This window comes from Panthera uncia, chromosome B4 (genome assembly GCF_023721935.1).
Source record: "Panthera uncia isolate 11264 chromosome B4, Puncia_PCG_1.0, whole genome shotgun sequence".
Taxonomy (NCBI): domain Eukaryota; kingdom Metazoa; phylum Chordata; class Mammalia; order Carnivora; family Felidae; genus Panthera; species Panthera uncia.
The window spans coordinates 41,273,351-41,300,566 of NC_064809.1; the positions used below are offsets into that span (position 1 = coordinate 41,273,351).

The 27,216-nt window shown below is 37.5% G+C and overlaps 1 protein-coding gene across 2 annotated transcripts; it reads right to left on the reverse strand.

Annotated features, from left to right (window-relative positions):
* LOC125918815 (C-type lectin domain family 6 member A-like) lies at positions 1–26,715 on the reverse strand. 2 transcript variants are annotated; one of them, XM_049625044.1, is made up of 6 exons: positions 22,691–26,715; positions 21,854–21,946; positions 20,292–20,393; positions 15,723–15,874; positions 5,176–5,291; positions 1–3,804 (listed from the first exon to the last, which is right to left on the reverse strand). In XM_049625044.1, exons 1-6 carry the CDS (start codon positions 22,719–22,721, stop codon positions 3,660–3,662), a joined length of 639 nt encoding a protein of 212 aa, XP_049481001.1. In that variant the 5' UTR covers positions 22,722–26,715; the 3' UTR covers positions 1–3,659. The 2 variants fall into 2 exon arrangements, with proteins under 2 accessions (XP_049481001.1, XP_049481002.1); XM_049625045.1 differs by lacking the exon at positions 21,854–21,946.
* Positions 26,716–27,216: the final 501 nt, after the last annotated feature.

Consider the following 27,216-nt stretch of genomic DNA (forward strand, 5'->3'; position numbering starts at 1 on the left):
TTTTTTTTTTTTAATTTTTTTTTTTAACGTTTATTTATTTTTGAGACAGAGAGAGACAGAGCATGAACGGGGGAGGGGCAGAGAGAGAGGGAGACACAGATTCGGAAGCAGGCTCCAGGTTCTGGGCCATCAGCCCAGAGCTTGACGCGGGGCTCAAACTCACGGACCGCGAGATCGTGACCTGAGCTGAAGTCGGACGCTTAATGGACTGAGCCACCCAGGCGCCCCAACTGGGGGTTTTCTTAAGGGTAAAGGAACTTTACCGAAGCTAACCCTTCCCCACATGTGGTAGACAGCGCCGTTCCCTATCTATTCCTCAATAAAGCATGTTCTCTGCTCAAAAAAAAAAAAAAAAAAAAAATTAAGGTGAGATAAATGATTTTCTAGAAAATAGAAATTAAATTGATCAAGCCTAAAAATCGTAGGGGGAAAATGTAGTCCAAATAAACAGTCTTAAATAGGCAGCAAGCCCGGAGAACTTTATGGATAAACCTACACCAAACATCTAAGAAACATTTACCTACCTGCTACGGTCTGAATGTTTGTGTCTCCACAAAATGTATAGGTTGAAATACATACGGTATTAGAAGATGAGACTTTTGGGAAGTGCTTAGGTATTGAGAATGGAGTCCTCTTGCATGGGATGAATGCTTTATAAAAGAGGCTCTCGAGAGACTTCACATGTCTTCCACCACGTGAAGACAGTGATAAGGTGCAGGCTATGAACTAGGAGGAGGGCTCTCACCAAAATGTGATCATGCTGGTGCCTTACCTTGGACTGCCCAGCCTCCAGAACAGTGGGAAATAAACCTCCACCGTTTATAAGCTACCCAGTCTCTGGCAGCCCAAACAGACTTAAACACTACAGTACAGGTAAACTTACCCAAAGCTATGAACTACATTATTCAGATTCCCTTCCAACTATTGTCTTCACGAAAATTTTTCACCACCAATTAGATGAAACAGTGTGAGACTTGGAAGTAAACATAAAGCAGGAGAGATTTTCCTGCGGATGTTTCTGCCGATAATCAAGGTCATAAGTGATGCGTTTCCAGATGTGATTGGTAGGGGCAGATCGAGGATTCCAGTGTCTGGCCTCTTGTGGGTGGAGAGACAATTGTGGTGACAGTGGCATGGCAGCAAGAGCTTCTGGAATCTGGGACCACTGCTGCTTCAAAGTGATCCTGAATTCAAAGGTATCAGTCAAGAACTCCCAACTTTCATTAATCTAGACTTTCATTATTTTTATATTTGGACTTTGGGTCCACAAAAATGTTTTAATCATAATTGGAGATTCATAATACACTACCTTCTTGATATTCTTGCTTTATTTTGTTGTGTTTTTTTGCGTGTTTTTTTCTTAATTTTTTTAAGTTTATTTATTTATTTTGAGAGAGAGAGAGAGAGAGAGCGAGCAGGGGAGGGGCAGAGAGAGGGGGAGAGAATCCCAAGCAGTCTTTGCACTGTCAGCACAGAGCCCAATGTGAGGCTTGAACTCACGAACCATGAGATCGTGGCCTGAGCAGAAACCAAGAGTTGGACACTTACCCAATCCAGCCACCCAGGTGCCCCTGTTTGATGTTTATTATATAAACACCACTGCCCAACACAAAACCTGGAACTCTATTATGTGCCTATGTGTTCCTCCCAATCCCGGCCTACCATCCAATTGTAACCATTACATTGAGAGTTATGTTTATCTAATCCTTGTTTTGTTTTCACTTTTACCAGATACGTGCCTAAATAACATAAGCATACAATGCAGAAGGTTTCCCTAGTTAAAGTTATCCCCATAGCATAACTCTTCATCCCAGTACCCACATTTCATAGACTTAGATCTCGCTCCACACAGCATTTGTTAGGTGATGTTTCATAGGAAAAATGTAGATTTATTTATTTTCCGATATGGTGGTAACAGTATAAGCTCACCATTTACCTACATCTCTTCCAACTCTTGGTGTTATGTTTCTTAACGTTAGCCATTAAAATGGATATGAAATAGTATATTATTGTGGTCTGGATTGACAGTTTTCAAATTATTAGTAGAGCCGAGCATCTCTATAAAAACACATTTATTGGATTCTGTATTTCCTCTTCTGTAAAATGTTTTTTTTTTATTTTTTTAACAATTTATTTATTTTTGAGAGACAGAGCACAAGTGGGGGGGGGGGGCAGAGAGAGAGGGAGACACAGAATCCAAAGCAGGCTACAGGCTCTGAGCTGTCAGCGCAGGACTGATGCAGGGCTGAACTCACGAACTGTGAGATCATGACCTGAGCCGAAGTCGGACGCTCAACCGACTGAGCCACCCAGGCGCCCCTGTAAAATGTTTAAATATTTTGCCCAAATTCTGTCTTTTCTAATTGATTTGTGACAGTTGTTTATATGTTCTTATGCAGTATTAATACTATATTAGTTACAAGTATTTAAAATATCTTCAGGGCACCTGACTGGGTCAGTTGGTAGAGCATGCAACTCTTGATCTCAGGGTTGTGAGTTCGAGCTCCATTGGGTGTGGAGATTACTTAAAAAAATTAAATCTTTAAAAAAATAAAATAAAATATCTTCTTGCAGTTCAACTTTTAAAATTTTTCTTTATAGTGTTTTGATGAACATGAGTTTCATATTTTTATTGTAGAAGAATTTTTAATTATTTTGCTTCTTGGAATACACATTTTGTATCTTTATAAGGAAATTCCACTCTGGCAGCCAGACTCCAAGATTGTCCTCAATGATTCTCACCTTCTGGTGTTCATACCTTTGGATAGTCCTCTTATTTATTTAAAAAAAATTTTTTTAATGTTTATTTATTTTGGAGAGAGAGAGAGAGACAGAGCATGAGTAGGGGAGGGACAGAGAGAGGGGGAGACACAGAATCTGAAGCAGGCGCCAGGCTCCAAGCTATCAGCACAGAGCCCAAGGTGGGCCTGAACTCACGACCTGTGAGATCATGATCTGAGCCGGTTGGACACTCACCCAACTGAGCCACCCACGTGCCCCAGCCCTCTTCTTTATTATATCAGGTTTGGTCTGTGTGATCAATGGAATTATGGTGTTTGGCTTTTGAAGCTAGATCACAAAAGACATTGCTGCTCTCAGTTGCTCTCTTGGATTACTTGCTCTGGTGGAAGCCAGCCAACATATTGTGAGGACACTCAAATAACCCCAAGGAGAGATCCCTGTAGTGAGGCACTGAGGCTTTCTACCAATAGCTAATATGAAATTGCCATGTGAGTGAACTTTCTAGGAAGCAAATCCTTCAGCTCTTGCCAGGGATTCCAATGACTGCAGTCCCAGTCACCATCTTGGCCAAAAGGGCTTTTAAGTGGCATTTTGGTGAAAGAAATTTATAATTTTCAAAAGTTACTTCCTTATGAGTCTTCTAACAGACAAAATAGTACAGTCTCTGGCACAAGGAGTGTTTGCAAAAAGAAATATGAAGAAAGGAAAGAATGAAGAACCAATTAAAGAGAAAACGAAGGAAGAGTTCATCTTATCATTAGTGAAAAAGAGGAAACTAAAAGAGGGATGATTGAAGGCAGAAGGGTATCTGAATACTTCCACGAACCTCTGTGACAAAGATTATACATAAGCGTAAGAGGAAATTATCATTTTATGATAGGTCTTAACTTTAAAGGTGTCAGTGAATAAAGTTCCATTCAGAGATAAATCTTCTTCATCTCACATATTGAGTTTCTCTTAGTATCACAGAAAACATCATTCCAGCCCCATCCTCTGTTTTCCCAGAAAACTATTGAAGCACATTCCTCTGCAGAAAAATTGGGCTCATTCTGGTGCCATAATCTAAAGAGAAACAAAAAGGCAAAAGTCTTCTTCAATGAATGTATTGCGATTGATTAGAAAGTATGTAGGGTCAGGGTTGAACAATGAGGTTCAGAGGGACAGAACATCCCAATGATTGCTCTCCTCTTCTCATATTGCCCTCCTCAAAAACCTCAAGTGTGGATACATACCTTTACTCTTGTTCCTCTGTCACTCCCCTGGCAACATTTGTATGCAATAGAGTGTCCTCGGACCTCCCCCCCCCCCCGATTCTGATCTTCACTTTTCTCATCTATTCAGAGCCCTTATCCCAACCTAAGTTATTAAAAATTTCCTCTCTTAGTGGCCTGTAATAAAGGGGCTGCCTTATCATTTGTGTACTCTTAAAGTTTGTGTACTCTTATCACGTTCCTAAGTTAGTTTCTCTATTCTCATGGATCAACACTAAACAAGTGTCAGGGAGAATGAGTCTGAATATAAGAAGTTACCCTGCTTCCAAGGAATGCAGTCTGTGGTAGGAGGTGAGGGTGTGGGTAGGACCTTATTTTTGGAATGAAGAAACTGGATTTTATTGCTGGCTTACTTTGATCTTAGAGAAATAACTTACTCTCCCAGGTATTAGATTCTTCATCTATTAAAAATAGGAATCAAGGGCAACTTGGTGACTCAGTCAGTTGAGCGTTCAACTTTGGCTTAGGTCAAGATCTCATGGTTTGTGGGATTGAGCCCACATCGGGCTCTAAGCTGGCAGCACAGAACCTGCTTGGGATTCTCACTCCCTCCTCTCTGTCTCTGACCCTCCCCTATTTGTTCTTTCTCTCTCTCTCTGAAAATAAATAAATAAACTTCAAAATTAAAAAAAAAATAGGAATCACAATAAGGTCTCCAAATGGATCACGAGATTGTGTGAAAATCAAATGAGACAACGTACAATTAAATGGATTTTTAAGCCACAAATAAATAGTATTATTATATTATTATCCCATCAGAACTGAACATAGTTCTTCCCTGGATATTTTAAATCGTATTAACTGGAGAAAAATTTGATTGAAGTGTCTACATGTGTTTAGAGGCAGTAAAATGTAATGGCTGAGAGCGTCACTATCTTTGGAGTTAGGTCGACATGAAATTGAGACCTAGTTTTTCATCTTACTAGTTCATTGACATTGAGCAAGTTATTCAATTTTTTAACCCATAAGATGAGTTCTAAAAAATAAGCTTTCACGAAGTTTAAGTGATATAATACATGTACTTAGTAAGAGCTTACTGTTAGAATCTGTTATCATTGTTACAATTGTAAATATTAGCACTAGTGATCGCTACGAACAGAATTCCCCTAACTTTTCTACCTAAACAAGGCCCTATGGGTCATTAATCCGATTCGGCGCTCACCTGACATTTTCCTTGTAAGGTGTCTGATCAATCCATTGCCAATTGTCATTCCCTTGTGTATCTGAGAGTCCCAGAAAATAAGACAATGATTCATTCAGTTGCTGGACAAGGAAATTCTGCATGAAGAAAAGAAGGAGTCATAGACTGCAATTTCCTATAACTCTAAAGCGAAAAGAAAATGTGAGGCATGATGAACAGTCACACGACAGCACATTGGCCAAGAAAACAAGCCAAAACACCAACAAGATCACAGGAGGGGACGACTCCTAACCACCCATCTCAGGCAGAATTTATTCTTTTTTTTTTTTTAACCAAGAGACAGAATTCTTTTAAAATTACATGTCAGTTTTTGTACTTTTAATCATTTTTTAATTTTATAAGTTCAGAGGTGTTTCATCTCATTTCTGATTGTTTACCAGTGAAATCACATTTGGGTTATCAAAATTTACATTTCCCTATTCTCCTAAGAAGTACTTCTCTAGGAAGTGGGAAATTATCTGTAAAAGTTAAACATAAAGGAGTGCTGACTGGGTTTTAACAGTCGTGATTTTAACAGAGAGAGTGCATGCGAGTGGAAGAGGGGCAAAAAGAGGAAGAGCGAGAATCCCCATTAGGTTTCTCTTGGGATTGTCTCTCTCTCTCTGCCCCTCACCTGCTGGCTCTGACTCTCTCCCTCTCAAAATAAACAAATAAACTTTAAAAAATAATAAAAGGGGCGCCTGGGTGGCTCAGTCGGTTAAGCGTCTGACTTCAGCTCAGGTCATGATCTCGCGGTAGGTGAGTTCAAGCCCCGCGTCGGGCTCTGGGCTGATGGCTCAGAGCCTGGAGCCTGCAGTCTGCTTCCGATTCTGTGTCTCCCTCTCTCTCTGCCCCTCCGCCATTCATGCTCTGTCTCTGTCTGTCTCAAAAATAAATAAAACGTTTAAAAAAAAAATTTTTTTTTAAATAACAAATAATAAAATAAAATGGCATCCTTTTGCAAAGAGCTAGGATTGTTAACTGTTATAAAATAGGTGGGCACTCGTTGCCCAAGACTGGTTTTCCTTGGGTTTTTGCTAAAACAACCTTAGCAGTTTCCTCCATTGAAAACAACTCACAATTGCAAATGCCACTATCTCGCAGATATTCGAACTTTTCGTTTCAGCTTAGCCATATATTGTATGAATGTATTAATCTTAGCAGAATGTTTTCTATGCCTCTATTCCAGTGAATAGACTAAGTACCAGATAAAAGGAGTAATTTTTAAAATATTAATTCTAGGGGCGCCTGGGTGGCGCAGTCGGTTAAGCGTCCGACTTCAGCCAGGTCACGATCTCGCGGTCCGTGAGCTCGAGCCCCGTGTCAGGCTCTGGGCTGATGGCTCAGAGCCTGGAGCCTGTTTCCGATTCTGTGTCTCCCTCTCTCTCTGCCCCTCCCCCGTTCATGCTCTGTCTCTCTCTGTCCCAAAAATAAATAAAAAACGTTGAAAAAAAAAATTTAAAAAAAAAATTAATTCTAAAGACTTCTAAAAAGACAAAAAAAAAAAAAAAAAAAACCATAATGGTCTAAATCACTTATCCAGAAGATATACATATTGTACTTTAATTCCATATCACTTTATTATTGAAAGCAAACACCTCTTACTTGAACTTACTTTATCACAACATCCAATGTATGCAAGTCCGTGCTCTGTCAAAATTAGTATCTAATGAAGACACAGTTTCGTTTACTGAGAGCCAAACTGAATGTGATGCTTTCAAATAAACTCAATACTTATTTATTTATTTATTTTTTACTGTTTATTTATTTTTGAGAGAGAGAGACAGAACATGAGCGGGGGAGGGGCAGAGAGAGAGGGAAACAGAATCTGAGGCAGGCTCCCAGCTCCAAGCTGTCAGCACAGAGCCCAATGCGGGGCTCAAACTCATGAATCGTGAGATCATGACCTGAGCTCTTCTTGGCCACTTAACTGACTGAGTCACCCAGGCACCCCTGAACTCAATACTTTTCGAAGCGTAATTTATGTGTTCCTGAAGTTTCTAAATAGTATAATAGCAATTTTAGATGAATAATATCTTTTTCAGAGAGTGAGGAAGGAACAAAGAGAAAATAAGAAAAAGAAAGCAATTTGAATGCAATTTCTCTTTTCTTTAAGGGCTCTGAATTTTGCTATACATACAAAGAAATATTCCTTTGTTTTGTGTACAAAAATATGCTATGGAACTTTATAGAAAACAGAGTGCTTTATAATAGATTCTGAAAAATATTAAAATAAATTTGGCAATATTTTCTCCTGAGCTTTATTAAATACTGAGAATGCTGCTTGCAATATTCTATGTGGACATTTACTTTTGTTTCACTATAATATAAATTAACATTGTCAAAACAGACATTCCTCAAATATAGAGGATGCTTTTGAGATGTTTATATCTACTAGCCAATGCCTTACAATTAACATGCATGCATATTTAAAGTAAAAGTTAGATTGAGTCTTACTACATTGAAATTTTTCATTTTGTCAGCTGAGAACTATATATATGTCTGGTAGAAAAGCAAGCGAAATTCTGAATATTAAGGTGAGCTTTATAAACATTTTTTACAAAACTTTCCTGGAACATATAATACTTATTACTTATTATATTACATTTAGCATGTTTCTATTTATCAATCAGATCTGATAATTTGCTATTTTTTTGTTTTAGAGATGATTCGCCCTTAAAAATATTGACCTTCCAGATGATTGCCATTTCACCAAACAAATCAAAATGCTTGTTGATTGTATGATTAAATGTTGACACTCCTTTGAGAATCTGAGTATGGGGAAAAACAGAATTTTGAAACAGAAATTGTTAATTATTTGCTTGGGAAAGTCCTAATACAGAGAATTATGTGGAACCAGATTTCATTACACATGTTCCATTCATTCATTCATTCATTCAGCAGAAAAAAAATGGAAGGACCATACGGATTTCATCATTCTATTGTGAATGTTGAAAATAAAGAAAGATTGATAGTTTACTATGTAAAATAAATAAATATTTACTTTTACAAAATGAAAAATGTGTTTTGAAAAATGTACCTGCTCCACTGACATTAGCAAGATGGTGGAATAGGAAACCCCAGGTCTTCATTCCCCCAGGTAGACACCAAAGTTGACAATATACAGACCAACTTGCCTTTATGAGAACTCAAGAAACCAGTCAAGACATTGCAGGGCCCAAGGCAAGTGCGAAGCCAAGCAGAGCTGCATCAAAGTGGGTATGAAAGTTTGTTGAATTTACCCACCACTTCATGGGCAGACTACAAAGCAATCAGGAGAAAACAGCCAGCCCACAGCTTCTCTCATGGGAAGGAAATACGCCCAATGCTCTGGCTTTTCAAGGGGGGTGCTGGAGGGACTAGTTTTTGCCTTGCTTGAGTGGGAGTGCTGGGACTGACTTCCTGCCTTGGCTCCCACCACTATGTGTGTTACAACTAGTCCCTGCCACAACATAGGCAAATGCAGCTGGCCCTCACAGCAAAGTTTGTGCATACAATCAGCTCCAGTCACTACCGCTGCTTGCCCTAATCCCCACTGGACTTGAAACTACCACTGAGACACCATGAGTCCTTGTACCCTCTGTGGACCTCCCACAGTGCTCTCTAAGGACCACAGAGCTGTCTGCTGTGTAGCCTAGTGATCTGGGCCAAAGAAACTTCCTTACCCCCAGAACCTGTGCTTTCACAAGCCCCCATCCTTGCTGCCCTGCCCCACTAGACCTAGGTCACATCACACTCCAGTGTGTCTCTACCCAGAGGTGAAAGTCTTCCCTAAGTTACATCAACCCATAAAGTCTGGATAAGAGATTTTTGCTTATTTAAATGTGCAGACACCTAGGCAAAGTACAGGAATCACAAATTTGTGGAAAAAGTTTCCACCAAAGGGATAGAGTAAGCCCCTAGTATAGTTCCAGGGAAATGGAGACCAGGAATTACCTAACAAAGAATTCAAAATAATTGTTCTTAAGATGTTCAGAAAGCCCTAAAAGAAAAGAGAAATTGCATTCAAATTGCTTTCTTTCTCTTATTTTCTTTATTTTCCTTCCTCACCCTCTAAAAAAGATATTACTCATCTAAAATTGCTGTTATACCACTTAGAAACTTTAGGAACACATCTACACTAAAAAAAAAAGAAAGATCACTAAAAAACAAAACAAAACAAAACAACAACCTAACTTTACACCTCAAATACTTAGAAAAAGAGAAAAAAACTAAGCTCATTTGAGCTTAGAAGGAAGGAAATAATGAAGATCAAAGCAGAAATAACTGAAATAGAGACCATAAAATACAAATGAAATCAAGAGCTGGGTTTTTTTTTTTTTAAAGATAAAATGGACAAACCTTTGGATAGACTAAAAAAAGTGAGAGGATTCAAATAAATAAAATCAAGAATGAAAGAGGGGACATTACAATTGATACCACAGAAATACAAAGGATCATGAGAATACTATGAATGACTATATGCCAAAAATTAGATTATCTAGAATAAACAAAAAGATTCCTAAATATATATAACCTACAAAGACTGAATCATGAAAAAATAGAAAATCTTAAAATACCAATAATGAGTAAGGAGACTGAAAAATAATTAAAAACCTCAGAACACAGAAAAGCGCAGGACCAGATAGTTTTACTGGTGAATTTTAACAGACCTTGACAGAAGAATGAATACCAATCCTTCTTGAACCCTTTCCAAAAAATTGAAGAGAAGGAAATACTCCAAAATTCATTTTATGAGGTCAGCATTATCCTGATACAAAGCCGGACAAGGATTCCACAAGAAAAGAAAATAACAGGCCAATGTCCCTAATGAATATAGATACAAAAATTCTCAACAAAATACTAGCAAACCAAATACAACAGCACTTTAAAAGGATGGGCACCTGGGTGGCTCAGTCAGTTCAGTGTCTGACTCTTGATTTCAGCTCAGGTCATGATCCTAGGATCATGAGATCAAGCTTTGTGTCAGGCTCCACACTGACTATGGAGCCTGCTTAAGATTCTCTCTCTCTCTCTCTCTCTCTCTCTCTCTCTCTCTCTCCCTCTGCCCCCTCCCCCACTCACTGTAAATAAATAAATACATAAGTATATAAATACATATACATAAATACATACATACATACATACATACATACATACATACATAAAAGGATTAGACACCATGATTGAGTGGGCTCTACCTCTGGGATGCAAGGATGGTTCAACATATTCAAATGAATAAATGTGACACACCATATTAATAGAATGAAAGATAAAAATTATATGATCATCTCACTAGATGCCAAGAATCATTTTACAAAATTCAACATCCTGCCATAAAACAAACAAACAAACAAAAACAAAAAACAAACAAACAAAACTCATAACAAATTGGGTATAGAAAGAATGTTCCTCAATATAATAAAGGCCATATATACAACAAGCCCACAACTAACATCATAGTCAGTGGTGGAAGGTTGAGACTTTTTATCTAAGATCAGGAAGAAAACAAGGATGCCCACTCTCACCCCTTCTATTCAACATAGTGCTGGGAGTCCCAGCCAGAGTTAATTATGAAGAAAGAAAGAAAGAAAGAAAGAAAGAAAGAAAGAAAAGAGAGAGAGAAAGAAGAAAGGAAGAAAGGAAGGAAGGGAGGGAGGGAGGAAGAAAGGAAAGGGAAATAAAAGACATCCAAATTATAAAGGAAGAAGTGAAATTCTGTTTGCAGATGCTTATATATAATCTTATATATATATATATATATATATATTATATATATATAATATATATATAATCTTATATATAATCTTATATATAGAAAATCTTACAATTCCACCAAGAAATTATTAGAATTAATAAACAAATTCAGTAAGTTGTAGAATACAAAAATCAGTTGTGTTTTTAACAATGAACTACCTGGAAAGGAAATTAAAAAGCAATCCCATTACAATAGCATAATAAATACTATACATAATACTAATAATAAAATACTTAAGAATAAATTTATCCAAGGAGATTAAAAATCTGTACACTGAAAACTATAATACATTGATGAAAGAAATTGGGAAAGACACAAATAAATGGAAACATATCCCATGTTCATGGATTGGAAGACCTAATATTGTTAATATGCCCAGATTACCCAAAGCCATCTGTAGATTTAATGTAATTAATCTCTACCTATTAAATACCTATAGCATTTTTCACCAAAACAGAAAAAACAATCCTAAAATTGATATAGAACTATAAAACACCCCAAATACTTTAAAGAAATCTTGAGAAAGAATAAAGGTGGAATCATCACACATCCTAATTTTGAACTATATTACAAATCTATAGTAATCACAATATTATCGTATTGGCATAAAAACAGGAACATAGACCAGTGGAACAGAATAGAGTCCAAAAATAAACCTATGCACATACAATAAACTAATATATGACAAGGGAGCCAAAAATACTCAAAAGATAGTCTCTTCAATAAATGGCATTGGAAAAACTGGATAATTACTTGCAAAAGAATAAAATTGGACCATTATGTTATTCCACTTACAAAAATCAACTCAAAATGGACTGAAAACATATGCAAGACCTGAAACAAACTTCTAGAAAAAGAAACGTAGAGGAAAACCTCCTTGACATTGGTCTTGACAATGAATTTTTGGATATGACACCAGAAGCATAGACAAAATTGAAGTGGGACTACACCAAATTTAGAAGTTCTGCACAGTAAAAAAACAAAACAAAACAAAACAAAACAAAAAAAAACGATCAACAAAATGAAAAGGCAACCTATGGAATGGGAAAAAATTTTGGCAAACCAGCTACAGATAAGGTTAATATCCAAACTATATAAAGAACTTACACAACTCAACAACAAAATTAAATTAAATAATTTAAATCCAATTAAAAATGGGCAAAGGGCCTGAATAGACATTTTTTCTTTTTTTCCAATTTTTTTCTTAATGTTCACTTATTTTTGAGAGAGAGAGAGACAGACAGGCAGACAGAGCATGAGCAGGGGAGGGCAGAGAGACACAGAATCTGAAGCAGGCTCCAGGCTCCGAGCTGTCAGCACAGAGCCCAACGCAGGGCTTCAACTTAGAAACCTGTGAGATCATGACCTGAGCCAAGTCGGAGGCTTAACCGACTGAGCCACCCCAGCGCCCCGAATAGATATTTTTTCAAAGAAGACATACAACTGGCCACTAGGTATGGAAAGATGTTCAATATCACTAATTGTTAAGAAAATGTAAATCAAAACCACAAGGAGATATCACCTTATACCTGTTAGGATGACTAATCTCAAAAGATACGAAAGAAAATAAATGTTAATATCGAAAGATAATAAATGCCATCAAGAATGTGGAGAAAAGGGCACCTATGTGCCCTGTTGATGAGAATGTAAACTGGCACAGCCAATAGGGAAAGCAATACGGAAGTTCCTCAAAAGATTGAAAATAAAACTTCCATATGATCCGGCAATCCCTCTTCTGGGGATTTCCAGAGGAAATGAAACCACTATTTTCAAGACATAGCTGCAACCCCATCTTTATTGCGGCGTTAATTACCAAACCCGGACATGAAAACAACCTAAGAGTCTATAAATGGATGAATGAATAAAGAAAGTGTGGGAAATATACAGCGTAACATGACTCAGCCATAAAAATGAAGGAGATACTGCCCTTTGTGACAACATGGATGGATGTTAAGGGCACTAAGCGAAGCGAAATAAGTGAGGAAGAAACAAGTACAGTATGATCTTACTCACGCTGAATTCTAAAAAAAGCCAAACTTACAGAATGAATAAATCACAGGGATAAAAGGCTCAGCATAAGGAATATAGTCACAGGTATCGCAACACTATTGTCGGGTGAAAGACGGTAGCTACCCTTGTGCCGACATAGCATGACATATAAACTTGTCAAATCACTATGTTTGTTGACATCCGAAACCAATGTGACAGTGCGTGTCAACTGTACTCAAAGAAAAAGTAAATTAACTAAATTACATTTATTTCATTTCAATTAAAAAGCCACGTATAGAAATAGACTATAACAGTCTACGGCCATACTACCCTGAACGCGCCCGATCTCGTCTGATCTCGGAAGCTAAGCAGGGTCGGGCCTGGTTAGTACTTGGATGGGAGAAATAGAGCATAACAGTGGTTCAGGTGCTGGAGTGCAGGGGAAATGGGAAGATGGTAATCATAAAGTTCCAGCTTCTAGTTACAAGATGAATCCAAGTTCTGGAACTGTAATGTTCAGCACGGTGACTATAGTTAACAATACTGTGCTGGATCCTGCAAAGCTGAGAAGAGAATAGGACTTAAATATTCCAACCACAAAAACAAATGGTAATTACGTAAATTGATGGATGTGTTAACTAACCTTTTGAGGGAATCATTGTGCAACACATACATACATCGTCCTCACATTGCACACCTTAAGCTCATACAATTTTATATGACAATTATATCTCTTTAAAGCTGGAAAACCGCCGTTGGAACTAATACACAAACTCAGGAAAGTTGGAGGATGCAGACTATGCATACAAAAACCAGTTGTGTGTCTATGCAATAACAATAAGCAATATAAAAAGCAAATTAAGAAAGCCACCTCACTTACGGTAGCATCGAAAGAACAAAATACTTAGGAATAAACTTAGCAAAGAAAGTGGAAATCTTATAATTTGAAAATTACACAACATTTTTAAAGAAATCAAAGGAGACACAATTTTTTTTTAATTCCAAGTTTTTATTTAAATTCTAATTAGTTGATACATACGGTAAAACTGGTTTCAGGTGTAGAATTTAGTGATTCATCACTGACATACAACACTCAGTACTCATCACAAGCACCCTCCCTAATACCCACCACCCATTTAACCTATTTTCCACCCTCCTCCCTCCACCAACCCTCAGTTTGTTCTCTAGAGTTAAAAGTTTCTCATGGTTTGCTTGCCTCTCTCCTTTTCTTTCCCTTCCCCAATGTTCATTTGTTTTGCTTTTCTTAAAGTCCACATATGAGTGAAATTTGTCTTTCTCTGATGGACTTATTTCACTTAGCATTATAATACTCTATCTAGCCCCATCCATGTTGTTGCAAATGGCAAGATTTCATTCTTTTTTATGGCTGAATATTCCATGGCATATGTATACATATGTATGTATGTATGTATTGAGATACACACACACACACACACACACACACACACACACATACATATCTATACCACGTCTTCTTTATCCATTCATCTATCTATGGACATTTGGGCTGTTTCTATATCTTGGTTATTGTAAATAATGCTGCAGTAAACATAGGGGCGCACATATCCTTTCAAATGAGCATTTTCATATTCTTCACGTAAATATCCAATAGTGCAATTGCTGGATCATATGGTGATTCTATTTTTAATTTTTGAGGAACCTCCATACTGTTTTCCCCAGAGGCTGCATCAGTTTGCATTACCACCAACAGTGCACGAGGGTACATGACAGAGTCTTACTATTGCTAACCATTAGAGAAGTGAAAATCAAAACCATAATGGAATATATAATCTCACACCCATTAGGACGGCCGCTATCAAAATAAAAAAGAGAAGAGGGGCACCTGGGTGGCTCAGTCAGTTAGGCAGCCAACTTCAGCTCAGCTCATGATCTCATGGTTGGTGAGTTCGAGCCCCCCATTGGGCTCTGTGCTGACAGCTCAAAGCCTGGAGCCTACTTTGGATTCTGTGTCTCCTTCTTGCTCTCTCTCTCTCTCTCTGCCCCTTCCCGACTTGTGCTCTATGTCTCTGTCTCTCAAAAATAAATCAACATTTTAAAAAAATTCTTTTTAATAAAAAAGAGAAGAAAATAGCAGGTGCTATCAAGAATGTGGAGAAATTGGGATCCTTGTGCATTCTTTGTGGGAGTGTAAAATAGTACAGACACAATGTAAAACAGTGCAGTTTCTTCAAATAAGTTAAAATTAGAATTACTATATGATCCAGAAATCCAACTTCTGGGTATATATCCAAAGTTACTGAAAGCAAGACTCATGGAAACATTTGCACACCCACGTTCACTGCAGCATTAGTCACAATAGCCAAGAGGTAAAAGCATCCCAGATGTCCATCAACACTTGAATGGATAAATGATACGTGGTATATGCACAATGGAATATTAGTCAGCCTTAAAAAGGAAGAGAGTTCTGTTACTGCTACAACATGAATGAACTTTGAGGACATTATGTTACATGAAATAAGGCAGTCACAAAAAACCAAACACTGTGTGGTTCAACTTATACGAGGTGTCTGAAGGAGTCAAACTTGAAGTTCGATAGAAAGGGGGTTACCGGGGACTGGAGGTGGGGGGCAATGGAAGTTGCGGTTAAAAGGGTATAGAGTTTCACTTTTGCACGATGAAAACGTTGTAGAGATAGATCTTTTTGCAACAATATGAATATGGGTAACACTACTGAACTCTACATTTAAAACCAGTTCAGATGGTAACATCCGTATTTTCTTCCACAATTAAAAACAATTTAATGAAAAATAAACACAAGTACCTGCTCTGCTTCTGTGTTGATCACCACCAAGTGAGCACCCATTGCAACACAGTTCTGTTCACTCTTTGACCAAAAATTCTGCTCAGTAGAAATGAAGTAGCAGCTGGAACCAAATGACTTCCAAGCACATGGGCAACATGCCCAGACATTCCCTGTGTTGCATGAAAGAGAAGAATGAGCGCGAGACGGCACAAATAAGATTAAAGAGGTATGTTTCATACACATAAAATTCCAAGAATCTGCATTTCTTTTCTAGAGATCGGTTTCTTATTTCACGTATTTACTGTTTCCCTGAATTATATAGCTTGGAGCCATAGATCTGCTTTTAAATAAACATTGTTTAGCATTAAGCCCACAATATTTAAGCCCTAAAGTTTACCTGCATAATTGCTCTGGATTTCTTGCCAAAAAAAAAAAAAAAAAAAAGCTGTTATCATTGTTTTTCCCTGTCCTTCAAATCCTATATACATTAGAAACATCAAGGTCTCTCGGGATTTCAAATGACCCGCACAGGTGAATAATTTGAGCAGATAGGTATACATACATATATAAGATACATATATATGTGTGTATATATATACATATATATAAATAAATAACAAGTCATTTAGATTTGTTGAGGTTTGAGTGTTTTGAAAGCTATTTTAATATATCTGGTCTTCTCGGGCTTTTTTGATCCACATTGCTAAGATTCATCTGTGTTGCATATAGGTCTATTTTATTTATTTTGTATGTTACTACATCATTAAGTGACGACAAACAATGTACAGGCTTTTTTATCTTTTATAATACTATAAGTTGAATGAAATAGGCCATGTCTCTATCATTTTAATATTAGCCACTTGTAGAAATCTGTCTCATTATGTATTCTGTTCATTAGTTTTTTTAAAGTTTATTTATTTATTTTGAGAGACAGAGAGCGAGCAGGGGAGGGACAGAGAGAGAGGGAGAGAGAGATAATCCCAAGCAGGCTCCACACTGTCAGCACAGAACTCCACTTGGGGCTCGAACCCATAAACTGTGGGATCACGACCGAAATCAAGAGTCAGATGCTTAACCAACTGAGCCACCCAGGCGCCCCTGTGTTCTGTTCATTATTAAAGACTGCTTTTCACAGCACTCTTCAAAGCATGTATTAACGTTATTATTTCAATCTAAAAAGTCTGATTTGGCTGACTGTTTTGATGGTCGGTACCGTCTTGGTCAACTAAATTATATACGGCAAACATTTTGCATATGATGAATGTGCTGAATCTCTAGCTCTGGGGTTGACAAGAATATTGATGAATAGAAGCACTTGTCAAAAAGGTACACTAACATTAATAATATTTTGTGTTCCCAATTGCTCTGAGAAAAATGGACTGATCAAGTACTTTGACTAAAAAATAGTACCTATTAAGGTACCTATTAAAAAGTAGGTGTAATTTAGAAGTCATTTGACAAGAGTTACTAAAACCTTTTCTAGTGTACTACCTTGAAATTGAGAAAGCAAATGACTACTAAGAAATAACAAACCTTTTGCAAATTATCCCATTTATTATTCTTTACTCTCAAAACACTGAAGAATAATCTAATCAATTCTCAGTTAACACACCATTAAAATAATTTTTGATAACAGAAAACTGGATGATTTTTGGCAAATAACTTTTAAAAAGTTTAAAAACTGGTGATATTCTAACAAATCACCTTCTATTCCTATCTACTTATTTATATGAGTAAGATTATTGGTATGTGTCACTAAATTGAAAAATAGGAACAGAACTGATGTTGAATTCTATCTCATTCTAGTAATATTAGGATACAACTGATTGTTTTTTTAAATTTTTTTAATGTTTATTTATGAGAGAGAGAGAGAGAGAGATGGATGGAGGGGCAGAGAGAGAGGGGAACAGAGGATTTAAAGCTGGCTCTGCACTGACAGCAGTGAGCCAGGTGCCAGGCTCGAACTCACAAACTGCTAGATCATGACCTGAGCTAAAGTCAGACATGCAACCAACTAAGCCATCCAGGCACCCGAGTGATTGTATTTTTTTTTTAAGTCATTAAAAGATTTTTTTTGAACTCATTAAGAGATGAGTTGTGGTGCTTCGGGTAAGCTCGAGCCCCGCTCTGGGTGAGCCCATCTCTCTCTCTCTGTCTCTTTCTGCCCTTCATGAGATTCACTCTCTCTCTCTGCCCCTTGCTCAATTGCGCCCTCTCTCTAAAAACAAAAAACAAACAACAACAACAAAAAAAAAAAAACGAGAGAGAGAGAGAGAGAGAGAGAGAGAGAGAGAGAGAGGTTGAGATGAGCTGGGGCACCTGGGTGACTCAGTTGGTTAAGTATCTGACTCTTGATTTCAGCTCAGGTCATGATCCCAGGGTTGTGATATCAAGCCCCATCTCGGGGCTCGCTTGCAATTCTCTCTCTCTTCCCCTGCCCCTCTCCCCAGCTCGTGCTCTTTCTCCCTCTCTAAGCTAAATTAAAAAAGAGAGAGAGGTGAGTTTCTAATAGTTTTATTTTATTGGTAATAATTTGTCAAAATTTGTAACAAATGTGATGTGTTGAATATTGTATCCTCATAATGTGGATAAGTCAATGATAAGTAATGATAAGTCAATCTGGAAGAAATTTTATAACATGTAAAGCCTAATGGCCCTCAGGAAATGAAAATATCAGACATATAGTACATATTTTAGAAAATCAAGGAAGTGTGATGTAAACATTAGTTGAAGAGGGAAAAAGAATAATGTAAAACATCCAACTGTTAACGAATACATACTTTTTTTTTTAATGAATGATGGTAGTATTTCAACACCAGCAGAGAGATTTTGAAAAGAGTTGCAAGAGTTTTGTGTTTTAAATGTCAACACTTACAATATTTTATTTTTATTTTTTTTAATGTTTATTTCTTTTTGAGAGAGACAGAGACAGAGTGTGAGCAGGAGAGGGGCAGAGAGAAAGGGAGACAGAATCCGGAGCAGGCTCCAGGCTCTGAGCTGTCAGCACAGAGCCTAACGCGGGGCTCGAACTCCCAAACCACGAGATCATGACTTGAGCCATAGTTGGATGCTCAACCCACTGAGCCACCCAGGCGCCCCAATACTTATATCTTATAATTTAAACCCTTCATTTCTACAGCTTGGTAAAAAAAAAAATCTAATGTCAAAATAAATTGTATAAGAGGGTATGTAGTTTTTCAAAATCCTTGTTGGGACCTGAATTTGAAAACTACAGGTCTAGGTAGAGCTCAGCCCTACTGAAGAAACTTTATCCGGGCACCTGAACGTCTCAACACTCTGACTGGGACTCAGGGGGAAACAAATTGGAGAAGACACACTGAGACTATCAATTATTTCTTAACTGTAATTGAAATGAAAATTTTGTGTTTAGACTTTTACTCTTCATTGTAATAAGAATTTGAAGAGATGTTGTTAACATTGGAGCCCTTTTATTTGCTGATATGGTATTAAGTAAAATAATTTTATCATGTAAGCTCGAATCGTGTAACTTGAATTAGTTGTATTGATGAGCTTAGTTGGCCATAAATAATACCAGGTTGGGTATTTTTAAGGAGTAAATTCGCAGTCTCTTCTGCAAATGTAGGGTTCATTTCATTAATATCCATCTCTGTCTCGTTCATTTCAGAACATTCTGAAGGCAAAGGGTAAAGCACCCATGGCTGCTTCCAAGAAGGCATTCTTTAAAACTCCAGTTGTTGGAGTGCCTACCTCCTGATAGAATTGTCTTCCTCCTCAGAAGGGCCAGCTCCACAATTGTTTGACAAAAGAACCCCAAGGTGACAAGAGAACCAGAAGTCAGGGAGAGTAAAGAAAATCCTCCCTAACCACCCCATGTACCATATTGTTGCCAAATAACATAAAAGGGAAAATTCCAACATCTCACAGAAATACAAAGAAACATCTGCCCTCTTTTTATGCCTCATAGGTTTCCGCATGGCCGCAGAGGATTGGATTATTTAGTTCTTGAAGTAGCAAGAGTCTGAAATCTACTTGGATTTTTTTTTTTCTTGGAAAGAGTAAGGCCATAAAGACTACTACAAACATGTACTTTACCTTTTTTTGACTTTCTTCACTAGATATAGTGTGGGGCAAATTATGATTCTGAATTCAACTGCCCCAGCTCTTCATCTAGGAAGTTACCAGGACTATATTTTACAGTGAGGGCAATCTCATCCTGAGCCATGTTCCAGGATTCACACTGACCAGTAATAAAGCTGATGCTTGGCATGCAGATGGCTATTACTGAGAACTTTAGATAAAAAAGAAGATTTTATCCATTTGATAAGGATGAGGTTAATGTGAAATGAGAACTGTTATGAATAACTTCCAGTGTTAGCTTGAGCAAAGTACATGGTATGTGTTGGTAGCATTTATTGAGATCAAGCAGTCTGGAGGAAAAATTGTTTTGAGGATGAATCTACAGCCTGATATGAACATGTAAATTTAGAGATATCTTAAAGCAGAGACTTTATTTAAAAAAAAAAAATGGAATAAACCAATGTTGAACTTGACCTTGACCTCTCTCTGAGAAAAGAGAAAGTCTGGTTAGGCATTGCAACACCTTACCTCTCATGCTTGTCCCTTCACTGAAGCAGGTTAAACCTGAGTGGTGTGTGTGTAGTTCAGACAGCCTTTGGCCAGTTTTGCCATATGTAAGATGGTAAGTCACTGTGAAGGAAGCAGAAGGATTAGTATTCATCATTTGTTTTTATTATAGAGAGTTATGCTCTGTATCTCTTGCCAAGCTGGCTTGCTTCCAACCCCCACCAATCCCTTCTCTCTAGGCAAGCTCATAAACACTATGCTGAATTACGACTTGTTTGTATTCATTAATTTTGTTTGTTTATATGCCTGCCCATTTATTTTTTGGTTCTTTCCCCACTGGAATTTAAGTTCTATATTCTTGGGCAGAGATTTGATCTGTTTTCCACATCAATCGATCGCAAACACCTGGAATAGTGATGGTCACAGAGTAATCAATAGATATTTTCTGACTCACTGGCTGTCTGTTTCTCCGTAATGTTAATAATCCTGAAGCAAGCTTGCAGGTTATTTTAATATTTTCTAAAATTTCTGACTGTTGGTAGCTACAGATAAACGTATGGGGTAAATAACAACCAAGGGGAACTTTTAAACATTTAGACATTTTAAATGTCTCGGATAAACATTCACTTTTATGCTCAAGGGTGTGTGCCTTAAGCATAAGATCTGTTCTCTCTCAGGTTCTGCCATGACTCTTCACTTACTTTTTCTTGCCCTTCTACTACTGAAGCTCAATACAGTCAAGACTTTCTACCTTGGGTCCTGAATATCTGCTTCCTTTAATGAAATAACTATTCTTAAACCTCCTTCTCTTTTGCACTTGACCATGAAAAGTAAAGCAGATTTTAACTTAGGTGATAACCGTGTTTTAACAAAGGCTGTGAGATTGGTTTACATCTCAGAAGGAACTTCAAACATGGCCCATTTGACATAGGTAGTCACTTTCACTGCCTCCCAGACTATTCAATATTATTTTTAATTACGTTATCAATGAAAAGAGGACCAAATTGTAGCTTAAGGAGCAAAAAAATCTTTGAAACTTCTCACAAAATGAACTTGAAATATTTACTTGGAAGTAAATTGAACAAGGAAAACAAAACTTCATTCCCTTATATCTTCAAGATTGCATTTGAAAACTTTTTCGTCTCATACTGGGAAAGACTCCCATATGAAAATCAAAGAGCCTAATCTATGCTATGATTATAAAAGTAATTATAGTTGAAGTCTCAAAATAGAGGACTTTTTGCCCAGAGAACAGTGATCACTAGGGAACCCGGTAGTGGATGATGTGTCTTAAAGGATGTCTACAACTAACACACATTCATATGTGAGGCCATAGTGGGGAACGTGTTAATAAAACCAGGTAAAGTAGATCCGGAAGCAGAGTCAATTATCAAAAGATGGAAAAAGAGGAGGGAAAGAAGGAGGAGGAGGAGAAATCAAATATGGTATTCCAAGTAAGAGCTAAAATATTAATGAGATTAAAAAAAAACAAAAACAAAAACAAAAAACATACCCTAGGAAATCTTTATAGAACACGATAGGAAAAGGAATCAAGGGAAGTGGCACCTGAGTGAAGAACTTACCCACACAGCTCACAATGAAACAAGCACTGAGGAGTGCTATGGAAATCACAGCAACAGACCAGAATCTTACTTGGGACCGCCATACTGCTTTCTCTGTCAGACCAGCAAGACAAAAGCAGTTATCAAGAAGCCAGGAAGTGAAAATTTTTAGGAAGCTTAGAGCAATGAAGAAACCAGATGAAGAATCTCAGAGTAATTAAAAACCTAAAACAAGAGAGAGCTTAGAAACTCCCTCAGAATAGGGGTTCCTGGGTGGCTCGGTCGGTTGAGTGTTGGACTCTTGACTTTGGATCAGGTCATGATTCCAGGGTCATGGGATTGAGCCCTGCATTGGGATTCTCTCTCTCTCTCTCTCTCTGTCTCTCTGTCTCTCTCTCTCTGTCTCTCCCTCTCTCCCTCTTTCCCTCTCCCCCCACTCATGCTCTCTCTAAAAATTAAGGGCGGGGAGGCAGGAAGGACTCTTTCAGAATAAATAAGCAAATAGTGGCTCTGTAGTCCTAAACGATCTGGGCAAAACTCACCCTCAGCCAACCATAATTCCCATTTCCTTATTCTTTCTTCTTAAATATTATGCTAATCCATTGAGTCTCGGTCTTGCTGAAAACATCACTTTACCTCCCTCTTCCCATACCACTGTATTAATATTTGGTTTCTTACTTTTTGAAGTGCTTCTGGCTCTGAGGAATTATTCTTTCTTTCAACTTCCCATCACTCTTACTACGGTGGCCCAATCTTGGTCCCATCAATCTGTGGTCTACCCCTTGTTTCCAAATGACCTTTATCATCTCATCATATATTTCTGCTTTCCTCTCTGGAACTGAGAAAAGGAATGCTCACCTCTATCTTGAGGTTGCCCTTCTCGTACCATTATCTTCTGTATTCAGAAGATTCAGGAGGCTCTTTTTCACCACTTGCTCTGAAGATGTCACCAGAGCTCTGCTTCAGTCAAAGAGGTCAGAGCTCAGACACAAACTGCTAAACACTCTTTTGAGGCTAAGGGACTTCTGGTAAAAACTGTATCTTGAAGAAGAAGTTGTGGTTTGGATAAGTTTCAAGTTATTTTAAAAATACTAGGAGAAATAAGAGGAAATTGAGAAACATATCCCAAACTGCTCATTGGAACTTTGACATGAATTTCAGATTATGTGTCAATTCCTGACATAAGATTTCGGATTCCTATTCTGGTGTGCAAAATAGAAAATTTCATATGCCCTAAAAGAAATTTATTTGTAGGCCTTAATTTAAGTGCTCCCAAGCCAAATTTGATTTTATGTAAATTTTAATCCATGTATTGAAGAGGGTCTTAGAAGTAAGCAAAAGTCTGATTGACTAGATATGGCTTCAATAATAAGGGTTAATATAGAAATTACATAAAGATCTACAGACATTGCTCAGGAATATGATTGCAAAATGGAAGATTCTGGAATCTATCTGCAAAGCGATGAAACATTCTTATTGCATCAAGACCAATATTGGGCATAGGTTAGTCATCTTTATTATCTCCCTGAGTAGGTAAGGGGGAGCTTGAAGTGGTATAACATCAAAGACAGCCTTCATTAATTTCTTCTAATTACTCAGGAGCTTGGGGATCCTTCAAAACATACAGTCTCTAGAATGTAGACCTTTCTCTTTATTAATATCACAAATATCTCCACATTCTCAAGTGAGCAGTCTTGAATACAAAAAAAAAAAATCCTAATATGAATAGGTGCATACTGTACTCAACAAGCTTTTAAAGTGATGGCATAGTTACAGTGAATGATAAAATAGATATTGAGAACAGTAGTAAAAGCCCAGAAAATTCTCCCTGGGGTTGGTTAGAGAGATACAACAAGTCGTAAGAGGGAAAGAAGTGGTTATAAAACATATGCTTCTGCCTCCAGTTCCCCTCAGAGATAAAGAAACTCAAACCCAAGGTATGAGATGGTCCAAAGAAAATTTGTAAACTTTATATATAGGAAAATCAATTTAAAGACCTATTTGCTCATTGCCCATCTCCAGTATGTGCTCCCTAAGTCACTTTCTGCTCTTGACCACTGGCAACCCTGTGCTCCATTTTCTTTTGTTCTTTTCATTCCTTATACATTTCTAGATTACAGTAGCAAGACTTTGAATAGAGTGCTGAGATGATATGAGCAAAGGCAAACAGGATCAAAACAAAAAACAAAATGAAAATTAATAGGGAGAATGGGAGATTAGATCAAAAGGAGACTTGTAGGTTCAGGTCAGATGTACAGACAAATATGGGATATTTGAGTCTAATAAGGGAGTCATGCAAAAACTAGCAATGGAAAAGATAATAACTTGTATGGATTGAAAATAAAATCACATACTATTAGAGTCAAAATGCATATTGTCCTTTTGACTTGAACTCTTTTGAAGGGGACATCAGGAGTGAATCAGCAATTTGAAACAAATGCTTTTAAGAAAACAGCACTGTGTTGCCCTTTTGAAATTACTGTCCATGATTGAACTAAGCAGACCCAGTTTGATTCTCCTGTTTAAGAATTTAGATAAAGACAACTTAATCAATAGGTGGAGGCAAGCACTACCTTCTAAGAGATATTTAGACTCCGATATTTTCCCACACAAATGTGTTTAAGATATTTTTGATCTACAGACTCACAATACAAAATATAGAGCATCTCATTATTTTCAACTTAAGAGATTATTATTGTTGTTTCCTATAATACCACTGGATGATAAGAAATTTCATATAAGTCATTCTTCAGATGATCTTTGGGATTACCTCAAGATTCTAGGGATTACCTAATTCCAAGAAATTAGAAGAAGAATGGCTGATCACTGTTCATGGATCCATGAACATGGATCCATCATGTTCATGGTTATGTTGTTACCTTCATGTGCCTCAAATCTTCAGTGCCATGATAACTCCCCAATGCTTTGAAACCAACTTCCTCTTGCTAGTGTTGTTATTGGTGTTGTTGTTACAAGGGTTGGTCTACAACAAAATAGTTCCCCATTACCAGAAGGAGAACAGTTTATTTGTGTAACCTTCAATGATTTTGTTTTTCTTTAGCCCTTATCAGAGGACTGTAGTCGTGAAGATAAGATGTTGGGAAGTTGAAATCAACCAGATAAACAATGATGAAACTCTTCTGGGCCACTAACCCATTTGAAGTTCTGATGAAAACTTCAGATCCACTTAAAGAATTTTTTCATAGGGGCGCCTGGGTGGCTCAGCCAATTAAGCATCGGACTCTTGGTTTCAGCTCAGGTGATGATCTTACTGTTCTCAGTTCAAGTGATGATCTCACTGTTCATGAGTTCAAGCCCTGCAGGCTCTGCATTGTCAGTTGCTGGGGATTCTCTGTCTCCCTCTCTTTCCCTCTCTCTCTGCCTCTCCCCTACTCACATGCGTGCTTTCTCTCTCTCTCTCTCCCAAAATAAATAAACTTTAAAAAATTAAAAAATGAATTTTTTCATAAATGCAGTAACAAAAATTGCATACTTTTTATTTTTTTAAAGGTTTATTTATTTTTGAGAGAGTGCAAGCAAGGGAGGGGGGCAGAGACAAAGAGGAACAGAAGATCCGAATTGGGCTCAGAGCTGACAGCAAGCAGTAAGCTGGATGTGGGGCTTGAACTCTCAAACTGCGGGATCATGACCCAAGCCAAAGTAGGATGCTCAACCAACCAAGCCATTCAGGCGCCTCAAATTATATACTTAAAAAAATTTTTTTTTTAATTTTTGAGCCGAAATAGTCAGACGCTTAACCAACTGAGCTACCCAGGCACCCCCAAAATTGCATCTTTTTATTGAAAATTAATTTCCCTTGGCCAACAGACACATCAAAAGATGTTCAACATTACTCATCATCAGGGAAATGCAAATCAACACCACAATGAGATACCACCTTACACCTCTCAGAATGGCTGGACTCGACGAGACAAGAAATAACAAGCGTTGATGAGAATGTGGAGAAAAAGGAACACTCATGCACTGTTGGTGGAAATGTAAATTCCTACAGCCACTGTGGAAAAAAGTATGCCAGTTCCTCAATAATTTTAAACTCAGAAATATCATATGATCCAGTAATTCCACCACAAAGTATTTAGCCAAAGAAAACAAAAACACTAATTTGAAGGGATATACGCACCCCTATGCTTACTGCAGCATTGTTTACAATAGCCACATTATGGAAGCAGCCCAACTGCCCATTGATAGATGAATGGATAGGGACAATGTGGCATACACACACGCTGGAATATTATGCAGCCATTAAAAAAATGAGATCATACCATTTGAGACCACATGGATGGACCTAGAAGGTATTATGCTAGGTGAAATAAGTCAGAGTGAGAAAGGCAAATACCATGTGATTCTACTCATAAATGGAATCTAAAACAAACAAAACTCACGGAACTGTGCTCTAAAAACGTTAGCTTCTTTCCTTAGACGACTGAATCCCAATAAGGTTAGGTCAATTAAAAATATACTATTTTATATCGGTCATGACTAAGTCAGACTTAAATGAGAAAACTTACTAGTTTTGATTAAAAATTCAGAGTAGAATATGCTTCAGGAATAGTTGATTCAGTGGCTCAACAATACCCTTAAGAAACCAGATTCTTTCCATTGTCCTACCCCATGGTGTTTCTGCAGTTCTAAAGCTAGTTCCCCACATGGTGATAGAATGACTATTAGTAGCAGGCAGGCTACATACTTCTCTGTTCACATTCTTTGGGAGAGGGAGATTAGCTCCCGGATTCATTGGAGAACAAGGGGAGGGGATTCACTGGATTACCTTGCAATGTGTGCTATTCCTAAACCAGCCACTAGGGTGATTATTTTGATTGCCTTGAGTTAATCAGTATCCATTCACAGAGCTGAAAGTGAGGTCACGTGGGCTGCATGAAAGAAAATGACTCTCTGTAAAGAAAATCAAAGTTTTGCTTCTAAGGAAAACGTATAGACCAACAATATGCACCACAGTCCTAACTACTGGTTCTTTATTATGTGCTTCCATTTGCAACAATTTTAACTAATGCAGAGCATTCCATTGTGTAGAGAAAATGTGGTTGATTTAATTAAACACATACTGAATATATGGCTTAATACATTTGAATTGTGACATTATTTTTTCCCCGCCTGAGTCACTGAATTCATCTCTGACAAGGTGGGTACCATTGATGATTTCCATATTGGCAAAGACAAAACTATTATTAATTCATGTTTCAGTATTATCATCAAGACAAAATGAATATTAACAGGCTCAGAAGGGTTTGTCATATGTCAGCAGATGCCCAGCTTCAGAAAAATCATCCAGGCTGATCATTTTAACTCCACTGAGCAAAAGTATTTTCCCCAGTACTGAATATTCCACAGCTTCTGCTTCCTTT

Coding starts and splice junctions, on each gene's coding strand:
- LOC125918815 (XM_049625044.1), bottom strand. CDS start 22,721: ATGGTACGAGAAGGGCAACCTCAAGATAGAG. Junction 21,947..22,690: donor AGGGCAACCTCAAGATAGAG/GTGAGCATTCCT, acceptor CTGGTCTGACAG/AGAAAGCAGTATGGCGGTCC. Junction 20,394..21,853: donor TTTCATTGTGAGCTGTGTGG/GTAAGTTCTTCA, acceptor CTTCCTTCACAG/TGACTTACCATCTTACATAT.